Below are 12,208 nucleotides of genomic sequence, written 5' to 3' on the forward strand. Positions count from 1 at the left end.
AAGGAAAAAGAAAAGGATGACCAGCAGTGAGGTGGATGGAATTGATTTCACTGGTGATGGATGTACCATTGGAAGACCTGAAGAGCCAGGTTGGGAACAGTTCATCCTAGAAAAGGTCTATGTGTGTGGTAGCTAAAAGTCAACAATGATTTAATGGCATGGAATCAATCATCATCAAGGACAAGGAATGGTGAATTCCTGTCCGAACAGCCAGGAACCACGCTGAGACAAGGAATAGGTCTCTAGTGTTTTATTACTGCTACATAACAGAAAATCCTAACAAACTGAAGAAGCGTGGGAAAAACCCAGACAGATAAACCCCAAGGTTAAGGCGGGTCTGATCTGTGTCTCTTTGAATGGCTACCTAATTCCTCAGTACTACGCATGCGCTTTACAGCCTGGATGGGAGCCCCCTGCTCGCCATGCTTACTCATGACAATTCCCTTTACATTAATTTTTCACTAATTATCTCCAGCTAGCCTCTCCCTGATTACGCCTACCCATCCCATTAGATCTAGCAGAAAAGACATGTTTCAGGTTCCACTACTAAGGACCGTCACCTGGTGGAGCCCAGGAGGAAAGCCTTTTCTGTTATGGTGCCCACCCTTTGGAACATAATCTCCCCAGAGATCATATTGGCCCTGACCCCGTTGGCCTTTTGTAAGGCCCTAAAGACCTGGTTATATTACCAGGCCTGTGGGTCTGAAGGTCAGGTTGAACCCATGCATTGGCTTATGTTAATTGTTACTGATGATTTTGGTTTTACCTGACTGTTGTTGTATGTATACTGTATGTTTTTTTTTTCCTGTTTTTTATGCTTTTATATTTTTTAAAAGGTTAGCTGCCCAGAGTCATTAGTGAGATGGGCAGCCATATAAATTGAAATAATAAATAAATAACCATTCTCCTTATGTAATGGCATGTGGGAATGACCTTGGGAGATGAGAGGAAGATAACAGAGGGGCATAGCCCGCAGCTGCATAATGGGCAGAGAAAGAAACCCAGAAAGGAACCTCCCTAACTTATCAGACTGTAAAAGAGACAGGGTGGGTGGGTGGAGATTTGTACTTTCAGACTTGCAAGATTCTGTTAATGTAGCCATACAATAAAGTAGAATTAGCTCATCTGGTCGTGTTTCCCATCTGGTCTACTTGGGAAGGCTGACACCTTATCATGGTGTCAAATCACTATAGGTTTTATTACAGAAAACATCATAAATGCAAAGGTCAACTTAACAAATAATATTTTTGTTTACCTGGCCAATCAAACTGGAGAATACAAAGACCCCTGAGAAAAAATTCAGAAGCTGAAAGATTATTTCAAACATATTGACCGGTTCTGGTAGCCCACCAATAGTAATTAAAGTGCGAACAGCCCAGTAGTAACTTCTGAGATACCTGCAGATGTAAAACAATTACTGACATCATTACTTTTCTATAGATGGTTGCACTGATTATTGATGTTCAGAATAAGAAATAATGCCTTTTCTCTAAAACAGTTAATCATAGGAATAAAAATAATTAGGTAAAGATGTACAGAAATTTTCATCACTATTTTATCTAGATAAAGAGTAATAGAAACAGTGTGCCCTGTAAGTATAGCTGTCTAGCTGTACAAATCAGGCACTAAGCATACAACTGCTTGTACAGATGTGTTCTGCTCAATTACGTGGATCTATGAGTTTTTGTAGACTGGAATCTAAATTGACCAAGAGAAGAAAGGATTAAGAGGTTATGATTGGGTTCATTCATCAAGCTAAAACATACTTCCAAATTGGCTTCTAAGCCATGCTTCCACATTTGCTTCCAAAATTTGCAGAGGCATATAAATCAGTGTGCATTCTTCTGGATAAGCTATTAGGAGATTGCCCAATTCACACAGTGACTGAGCTCACATATCATACAAAGCCAAGGTTTGTTTTAATCATAGCTTGTTAAATCAATTCTGCAACATGGTAAACCATAAGTTTTAAGTTTGCAAATCACAGTGAGTTCACATACTTGAGAATCAAATAAACTATGTTATTGGTCTGTGTGCTATGTGAATTGCCATCTTCAAATACATGGAGAATAGGCATGTAAACAATGGAGCAATGTATGTGTAACAGGATATATAGTACACTGCTTACAGTGTCAGTTGGCTGAATTTAACTTTTCTGTTCCTGGAAAGCAAATTGGAAGAACTAGACAAAACAAGAAATGAAAGAAAAAACACTCTGTTCATATAGCATGAAATACAGTTGTCCTGTCTGTGTGACAAACTAGTCAATAGGGCAGGTGCTATGACAGAGAAGACACAACTTCTAGTTCCCACAGATGAAATTTCCTAATAGAAGGGACCTGGAGCATACTGTCCCTGCTAGATCTGGTGGGGTGAGCAGAGGCTATGGGAGACAGGTGGTCCTGCAAGTACCTAAGCCCTATGCTGTGTGGGGCTTTATATGTGACAACCAGCACCTTGAATTGCACCTGGAAGCCCACAGGGAACCAGTACAGCTCAAGGGACAGAGGTGCCATGTGGGCATATAGCAAAGTGCCCCAAACTGCCCACCCTGCTGCATTCTGGACCAATTGTAGCTTCTGAATGCTCTTCAAGTAGGGTGTATTACAGTAATCAAATCAGCTGGGACTAAGGCATGAGTTACTGTGAGTAGGGCCTCCTACTAGAAACAGGTGCAGTTTAATTTAATTTATTCAATTTATATAGCCACCCATGTGTCAGGAATGAGGCGAAGATATATGCTGAGTCAGGAATGAAGCTCTAGTCTTTATTGTTTCTACCCTATAACAGAATCTTGCCAAAACTGAGCAGAACTAGCAAACTCTAAGGCGGGAAAACTCCAGAAACTCTAAGGCGGTTCCTGTCTGATCCTCTTGGCCAGGTGCCCAAGGCGTTCTACACTGCGCATGCGTTTTTCCCCCTGGAAGGGGCCCCCTCCTTCCTCACCAGTGATCTCCATAACACCATGTCACATGTGTGACTCTAGGCGGTTTACAATAAAATGGCTAAAATAGATACAATAGATAAAATACACAAAATAAAAATAAAAACACATAGCAGCTGAGCATCATAAAAACCACCACCAACAAAGGCAAGAGACAAGTTGCATCACACGCTCAGGGACCCAGACCTGGGCAAAAAGCCAAGTTTTGAGGGCCTTATAAAAGGCCAACAGGATCGGGGCTAGTCTAATCTCAGGTGGAATGATGTTCCACAGGGTGGGTGTCATGGCAAAAAAGGCTCCTCCTGGGCTCCACCAGCTGACACTCCTTAGACAATATGACCCAGAGCACGTCCCTCCTGCCAGACTGGGTTGTGCAAAAGCCCTCTAGCCATTGCTACTACTGCTGAATTAGCAGGAGTTGTGAATCCAGGAGGACCACCAAGTTACACACTAGTTCCGTCTGGGGAAGTGCTACCCAATTCAGGGATAAAGATGGCAAATCTCTGGATCCAGAGGGCCTCAAAACCCATAGCCACTGAAAGAAATTGTACAGTTTCTCTGGGTCCAGCAACTGCTTCTTGAGGAGGGGGCAGATAACAGTAACTTTTAGAATAGATGGCACTACAGAGCATCTTACCCCCACTTCATTCCACCCACCCACTTATTTCAGTTTTTTCTTTTTGTGAAATTATACAGTATATAACATGGCACCTCTTCCCTAGTTGCTTCAGGCAGCCAATTACGATGAATACTGTTCCACAGTAAGCTACATGTTTCTTTAGAACATGTTTACATATGACCTTCACCATAAGTAAAGAAATGGTGGAATCTGATCCTGTGAAGCCTCTTAAAAGGAATGATATCTTCTGTTATAATCTGAATGATGCATTCTTTATTGCAACTGGACTTCTCTGACCCTTTCCAAATGTGGCTTTCTTATCATTCAGGGTTTCTTTACATAATAAGTTTAATTTATGAAGCCACATGATTTCTAAAAGATTAAAGAAAAAGATGAAATCATTAAGGAAATGATTAGCACTGACTGATAAAATGAGCAGGATGCTAACATTCACTACACCTGTCTTTCACATAATAAAGACATGTTACTGCTATTAGGACTGGAGCTAAAAGTTACCAGAGGAAGCACTTATGAATGTTTAGCATTCAATCAAGATTATGGGGGCAAGATAACATAAAACCACTTGCATGTTTCCTTTGCCATCATACACCCATTTAGTACTACCAAGTCCTTCGTAGGTTGAAGCCCAGTAATATAAACATGCGTTGATGTGTAAGACAAACAGCAGGTATCCAATAGTTCGGATGACCCTGTGAAAGAAAGAAAGAAAAGAAAGTTTATGTAAGTCTTGAGATAATACATTTTTTTCTGTGTTTGCTTTCCCTTAGGAAACCTTGATTTTGATCATTAGCAATGCCGACACCCACTACTTCTAATATTAACAGGATGGAAAAAAAAAGGCTGGTCATCTATCTTACTCTTTTGAAACTCAATCCCTATTTAACTGGTATAGGGATACCAGTGAATTACATTTCCTGTAGCATAACAGAGTCTATTAATTCAACTTATATGGAATATTTAGAAATATGTGTTTGTTTCTGTGAAATAATGTTTGGTTGAAACTGGTGAAGCCAGAATCCAAAATTCCAGACTAGAGAGAATTGAAATGAAAGCATATTCTAGCTGCCTCCCAAAAGCTTTGTCAAGCGCCATGTGGCTGACAAATTCAAGAACCAAGAAACACGGATTTCAAAAAGGCATCTTTAATGCTAGTCAGGGTAAAACCATAATCTTGAAGACTGAAAGAATAAATTCCCAGGCAGATTTATAGTAAGTCAATTAAGAAAGTCTCTTTGAAACACTTCCTTCCCACATCTCTGAATCTAGGTTGTGCTCCTTCTTTCCAGACCAAACTACCTTGTCTGTTTCTTACAGTCTCTGGAGTAGATCTTGTAGCCATCAAAACACCAATGAAGTGTCTTTTGGCTCAGAAAGGTGGGAAGAAAAATCCAAGAATTTATTTCCTAGAGCATAGATATACATAAGTCTTTGAATTTTTTATGGACAATAAATTGTTTTGCTGTTTGCAGTAAAGTTTCTAATCTAGTCAGGTTTTGTCTGAGAGGTTTTTGCTATGATAGCCAAGCCCTGATATGAAGCCTGACAGATTTTGCTCAGTATTGCAGATTCCATTGCATCATGCCAGGACTTAATTCTACAAACATGAATATTATTCATTTAAATTTCAAAATCTAGATTTCCCATAAGACTCTAAACACTTTACAACATGGTCCATCTGACTGCTTGAATTTGTCCATTATAGATTGCAACTAAAGCTGCAGAAAATTCCACACCACCCCCCAAATACTGAAATATTAAGACTATACAACATGATACTATAACGTTTGTAACACATACCTGTAGATGTATGCTTTATCCATTATTGCCTCTAACCGGTCATTAAATTCAAAGAACGTGAGATGCTGAATATAAATCAAGAAAGAGTAAAACCAACTCTATAATGCATGTTTGTTATAAACTGCCTATTTGTCCCTTTTTTTACAGGGTGGTTTACATTTTTTTTCCCAGATAGCAGATCAGTGTTTGTGACAGTGTTGTTTTAATCAGTTAACCAAACTTTCTTGACTAAGTTTTGCTGATTATGTTTATTAACTGATTTCTATATGATTGGCTTTTTGAAAGAGAGGCAACAATCTGGATAATTGGTTTCTAAATTTTACAAATTAAAGGGCACCTTTAGTCCATTAATTTGAAATGAAATTAAATAAACAGATCAGGAGTTAGGACACCCCACTCCAAAAACATACAAAGTGTTAAAAATCATGCATAAGTACTTAAGTTGTAGCATTTGCATAATGAAATTATCACACACATATCATTTGCCCCCTGCCCCTCCTGAGGATGCCCATGCCTATCCTTCCTGTTGTTTTTTAAAGTTTTTTTTTTAAGGGAAGCTGATGTATTGTAGATCAAACCATCAGCCACAGGTATCATACTTCTTTACAGGAAAACTTTTGGGACCCAAAGGCATTCTAAGAAAATAAAAATTGTGAGTGGTTATACCCACATGCAACTTCTCCCACCCCTCAAAATACACAAGTGGATGAACAACCCAAAACAAAGATAAACAGAGGTGTAGAAAGCATCCTGGGAATGAAACTTCTCAGCAGCAATTCTGTAAATAGGCAGTTCCTAAAGGGAAGCCATTTTGTGAGGAGAGAGACAAAATGTGGTCAACATTCCAAATGTGCCCATTAATCTAAAAAGTGCTTCTCAACCTTGTCAACCTAAAGATGTGTAGACTTCAACTCCCAGAATTCTCCAGCCAGCATGAAGTCCACACATCTTAAAGTTGACAAGGTTGAAAAATACTGGCTTAATGTCTTCATATAAATCTCACTGAAAACAGTGAGACCTATTTTCAGATAAACATGCATACCATTATATTAATACTGTTAGTAAAGTACAGTACTTTAATACTGTTAGTAAATGTTAAGTCTTCATAAAATAAATGTCTCCTACTTTAGTGTCCAACATTAGTGAATAAGCTTTTTAATAGAGCTACTTATCCAGAACTGAAAGAAGTGAATGAACTTTATTATGATTTTTTAAAATGGAATGTATAATCAGAAGGTGTTTGGCACCATGATGGATTGTTTTTATTTCGAAACCACCGCATCCCCACTGTGACTGATGAGCCATAAGGAGTATGACTTTTATCCCAGGATTAAAAGCAATAATAGTTAATCTCTTCTTACCTTTATCATCTTGTTTATTCTAAATACTGCACTGAATCCAAATACAATGTATAAAACATCAAATGGAATTACTGATAATAAATCAAGCTGGTGAACAAAAAACAATTCAGTTAGTCTTGCTTAAATTAGTATTAATTTGATACTTGTATTAAAAGTTGCTCAAATTTAATATGGCTTATTGAGCTCTGAATATTTGTCAGAAATGTGTCTAACTGAGAAGCAAAGTAGGAAGAATAAAGAATTCTCATTAGTCCTTGTTTCTGCTGAAAATATTCACAATTTTACAAAGATGGAGGCTTCTATTTTCTGAAATGAATGTAGCAGTAATTATGTTGTGACGTGTCCATCTTTGCAAGGTGTCAACAGAAACATGGGATGATCTATGTTTATAATGTTTTAGTAGTATTTCTTGGGCCTACAGTTAAAAGTTAGCAAATTATTCTGGATGTTTTCAGTCTATTCCATTTCTGGACATCAGTGACAGAGTAAAGGGCATTACAGTGTAATCTGTTTGTCTCCCATGCTTCCCAGGGCTATTTTTTAAACCAGTTTCAGAAATTCAAATCTGTATTCCAGTGGATGGGGAATGGGGCCAAGCTGGTGCTCAGTCTGGACTATGGCCACTGTTCTGTTCTGGGTATGAATCGACCAGGAGGAGGCAGAATAAAGTTCTTCATTTACAAATTCACAACTATTTACACAAACTAGAAATTAGTTCAAATGGCAGCAGTAATGGTCAATTCTCAAACCCATCTGGGCAAAGATGTAGGACAGTTCTGGGCTGTAGAGTTCTGGAACCCCATTGAATAAAGTTCTTATGTAGCACGGGGCAAAGCAGCAAGGCTAGGCTTGACTATAGGATGTGGCAAGGTGGCAAGTCAAGACTCAGCTGTGGATCGTGGCAAGGCTAGACTTGACCGTGGAGCTTGGCAAGGTGATAGGGCAAGATTCGGTTGAGGAATACGGCAAGATGGCTAGGCTAGGCTCGACTGAAGTGTTCCACAAAGTGGCAGGAGCAGACTCGGTTGTGGATCGTGGCAAGGCAGCTGGGCTAGGCTTGGCTGTGGAATGTGGCAAGATGACAAGGCTAGGCTTGGCTACAGAACATGGCAAGGTGGCTAGGCAAGACGTGGCTGAAGAACACAATGAAGCAGCAGGACAAGACTTGACTGAAGAACATGGCAAGGTGGCAGGGCGAGGCTTAGCTGGAGAATGCAAAGAAGTGACAAGATGAGGCTGGACTGAGGAGCGCCATGAAGTGGCAGAATGAGACTTGGCTGGAGGATGCAGCAAAGCAGTAAGACGAGGCTTGGCTGAAGAACACAATGAAGCAGCAGGACAAGGCTTGGCTGGAGGATGCAGCGGAGCGGCGGGACGAGGCTCAGCTAAAGAGCACAGCGAAGCGGCACTAAGTGCATGGTCCTAGTGCAAAAGGCAGGACTCAGTTGCAGCCTCTGAGTCTTTGCAGGAGCAGACCAGCTTAAAGTTCGTGGCCTTAGCAGTTGAAGGCACAGGATCAGACCTGAGATCAACAGATGCAGGCTTCAACAGAGCTGTTAGCAAACAGTTGTCTCCGGCAACTTGTTCCTGGTGCTGGCATCCTTTTATCCTGTTGCCTTCCCACCATTTCTCCCCGATGCCCAAGCAGGCTTCTTTCTCCTTGGCACACTTCTCAGCTTACCTTTCTCATGCACTCATAGGCGGTAGAGAATCTGCCTCCTGACTCTCACCAATCCAAAGCTCCGAACTTTCCCGCCTTGCTGAATCATGCTCTAATTCAAATTTCCTGCCTTTGTCATTATTAACCACCACCTTGAACTGTACTCAAAAACCTATCAGTAACCAGGCAGCTTGCATAGCAGAGGTGTTATATAGGCATAAAGAGGGACACCCATAACTGCATTCTGGACCAGCTGTAGCTTCTGAGTGTTCTTCAAGAGTAACTCCATGTAAAGCAATAGTCCACAAATGGGGTAACTAGGGCATGAGTGACTGTGAGAAAGACCTCCTGGTCCAGGAAAGATCACAGCACACAAGACAAATCTATTCCAAAGCCCTCCTAGCCATAGCTGCCACCTGTTCTTCAAACAGGTGCTGAAAGTACAGGAAGACCCCCAAATTGAGTACCAGTTCAATCTGGGGAAGCACAACCTTATTCAAAACTATAGAGGGAAAATCTCCAGAGTGGATGGTCCATGAATTCACAGCCACTCAGTCTTGTTAGGTTGAGTCTAATCCTATTCCTCTCCACCCAGATCCCAACAGTTTCCAGGTACTGGGACAATATCTTGATAGCATCACTTGGTCAGCCAAGGGTTGAGATATGCAACTGAGTATTATCTGTGTACTTGCAATATCTGGGCCTGTGACAATGGATGCCCTCTCCCAGCAGCTTTATTTAGATGTTAAATAGAGGGGTGAGAGTGTTGAGCTCTGCAGCACCCAACAAACCAGGGATTTAGGGCTTGACCTCTCCCCTCCATCAACACTGACTGAAACTGGACACAGAGAAAGGACGAGAATGACTGCAACACCATGGCTCACACTCCCACTCTCTATAATTGGTCCAGAAGGATACTATGGGAAATAATCAAGAAGAACTAGGAGAATTGCATCACTTTCCACACTTCATTCTGAACTATAGTCTTTAATGGTGAATAAAATAAAGCACTAAGGATGCTGAGTTTATAACTGTTCAAACACCACACATCTCCTTTGCCCATAAGAAAATTGTGAAATAATTCAGTTTTTAAAATTCTAACTGAAGTCAGGATCAGTGTCACCACTGTAAAGAAAAGACCTAGGGAAAACCTGTCATTTATGCAATGGGATGGTTGAAAATGTGTATTTGATCAGTTGTAAAAATTCAGATAATTAAAACTTGTGAGACACTTTTATTTTTTGATTGCCATATTGAAAAATACATATATAATAATAAAATAACCACAATCTCCCAAGTGGATCTGTAATCAGAATAACTAATACCTTATCAAGCGTACCCAATTGAACACTTGTGACACTTACCCGAAATTTTAATGAACTCTGGTAGAACTTCTTTATTTCTACTTTATCTGACTAAAAGTAGAAAAAGAAAGAGGAGACAGTCAAAGTTCAGTAACCCCATTAAATAGTGGAAACTAGTAAATGGTATAGGATCACACCGCAATCACTTGCAAAATATAAATGTCTTTTATTTAAACACTCCAAAGTTATTTATCTAAAGAATATATTGCACCCCAAGTATAGAAATTTACTAGAGGTACTCTCATTGCTCAAAAGTATAACACTTAGGAGTACGTTTTCATATATATTGCAACGTAACAACCAGCAACTGTATGGTATGTCTTCGCTCTGTTGAAAACAATGGGTCTTAAGTTATTCAAAAGCTCATTTTGGTTGCTTAATGCAATCTCCGTCTCTCTCCCTCTCCCTCTCTCCACTGACCATCTCTAGAACTCCTAAACTTGGGTATGGAATTGAAAGAAACCTTGGAGATTATCTAACTGCCAGCTTAATGCAGAATGCTGTTTCAACAACTTTGATACACACAGTAGCTGTCCAGCTGTCTATCTAAAATTCTCAGTGAAGGGCAATCCAGCACTTTATCAAGATGTTCCTGAGAAAATATTGAGACTAAGGCTATATATTTATGGCATAGATTCCTTAAATAACAACATTTAGGAATCAGCACATTATTTTAAACAGGTAGAAATGTAAAACAAGTCTGATTTCAACTAATGTTAAGGCTTTTCTTTGATACATTACCCTTTCTTAGAGTTTGGGCAATACTGGTTTGGAAATATCAAGAATCTCCTTCCACAGGTACATAAGAAGGAAGCAACTAATTCAGTATTGCCTACACTGTTGCTAGCTGCCTTTCAGTGTTTTAAGCATGTCTTTCCCAGTCCTGGACATAACAGGCATTACACTGGAGATGTTCTGTAAGAACACATGTGCTGCATGTACTTAATCAGACTTAGGGAATTAATATATTGAACAGAGAAAAAAGTATCATACTGCAGAAATACTGTCAGAAGAGGGCCTTTTTCAAAACAATTTGGGAACCAGACTAGAAGAATGTAAGGGTAGATAAGCATGATTTTTAGGGAGTCCAGTCCCATTTTAAAACCATACTTTTTTTGTTTTTTGGGTTTTTTTAAAAGTAAAATTATCAGGCAGCAAAAGGGAAGGATTATTGTAATCAATCTTTGCTGAAAGGTATTCGTAACAATTAGAGCAGAGAATAGAGAGATGAGTCCATTAGTAGGAACACTACATATGCTGATAAGTCTTTAGAAGCCGGATGGATGTGCTCTCATTAGCGTTAGAATTGTCAGCACTGCATCTATTAAGAATGATTACTTGTTTATTTTTAAGTTGTTCTCCATGGGAAATGATACTATCCCTTATCAGAGAAGTTCAACAGAACTCTAAAAATAAATCTAAGCTTCCATCACTTGGCAACAGCCTGCTTATAACTGCAGGCTTCCCTGTGCATTTTAAAAGAATTGATTACATGATTGGAACTTTCTTTGCCACCAAAAATGAACAGGAATGTTCATGAGCTGATGGGCTTTGTTAACATTGATGGCCACACTGGATGGCTTTGCATTACATTTTCATTTTACTTTTAGACTTCTACCTCTGAGTCCTGGTTCCTAGCATGCAAGAGCTGTTGTGAAGTGTGATTCTAGCCAGTGAATAGGAGGATGACCTTATCTAGCAAACAGGAACCTGCAAAGGATGTAAGCAAGAGCTATCAGCCAAGTGAAGATCCTACTAAGAAAGGCAGACTAAGGACTCTTAGTCTATAAGATCTATAAGTCTGAATGATTTATAGTAGTGTTTCTCAACCTTAAGGGACGCGGTGGCGCTGCGGGTTAAACCGCTGAGCTGCCGATCGGAAGGTCGGCGGTTCGAAACCGCGCGGCGGGGTGAGCGCCCGTTGCTCGTCCCAGCTCCTGCACACCAAGCAGTTCGAAAACATGCAAATGTGAGTAGATTAATTGGTACCGCTTCGGCGGGAAGGTAACGGCGTTCCGTGAGTCGTGCTGGCCACATGACCCGGAAGTGTCTATGACAACGCCGGCTCCAAGGCTTTGAAACGGAGATGAGCACCGCCCCCTAGAGTCGGACACGACTGGACTTTACGTCAAGGGAAACCTTTACCTTTACCTTTACTTCTCAACCTTAGCAACTTTAAAAAGGGTGGACTCCAAATCCCAGAATTCCCCAGCCATCCAGCTAGCTGGGGAATTCTGGGAATTGGAGTTCACACCTCTTAAAGCTGCTGAGGTTGAGAAACACTGGCTTATATAATAACAATTATGACAATATAATAATTATAATTTTGTTTTTGTAAAAAACTAAGCAGCTATTCAGCAGAAAATTAAAGGCCAATTTATTAACAAGAAATTATGCTTCCTGTTGAACTAAAATGCTTACCACACTAATGATGCAATTTTA

General features: G+C 40.0%; 2 protein-coding genes across 2 annotated transcripts in view; both read right to left on the reverse strand.

Moving 5' to 3' along the window:
* The window catches only part of RMDN1 (regulator of microtubule dynamics 1), a 471,818-nt gene that overhangs the window by 63,204 nt on the left and 396,406 nt on the right, over window positions 1–12,208 (reverse strand). The window lies entirely within an intron of this gene.
* Window positions 1–12,208, reverse strand: part of CNGB3 (cyclic nucleotide gated channel subunit beta 3) — a 39,089-nt gene that overhangs the window by 12,436 nt on the left and 14,445 nt on the right. Inside the window, exons 6-10 of the mRNA XM_063297260.1 lie at window positions 9,767–9,817; window positions 6,743–6,829; window positions 5,382–5,446; window positions 4,151–4,273; window positions 1,256–1,397 (exon numbers count right to left, since the gene is read on the reverse strand). Coding sequence (XP_063153330.1) covers window positions 1,256–1,397; window positions 4,151–4,273; window positions 5,382–5,446; window positions 6,743–6,829; window positions 9,767–9,817 — 468 coding nt within the window. The remainder of the gene's footprint in view (window positions 1–1,255; window positions 1,398–4,150; window positions 4,274–5,381; window positions 5,447–6,742; window positions 6,830–9,766; window positions 9,818–12,208) is intronic.

This window comes from Candoia aspera, chromosome 3 (genome assembly GCF_035149785.1).
Source record: "Candoia aspera isolate rCanAsp1 chromosome 3, rCanAsp1.hap2, whole genome shotgun sequence".
In the NCBI taxonomy this organism is placed as follows: Eukaryota; Metazoa; Chordata; class Lepidosauria; order Squamata; family Boidae; genus Candoia; species Candoia aspera.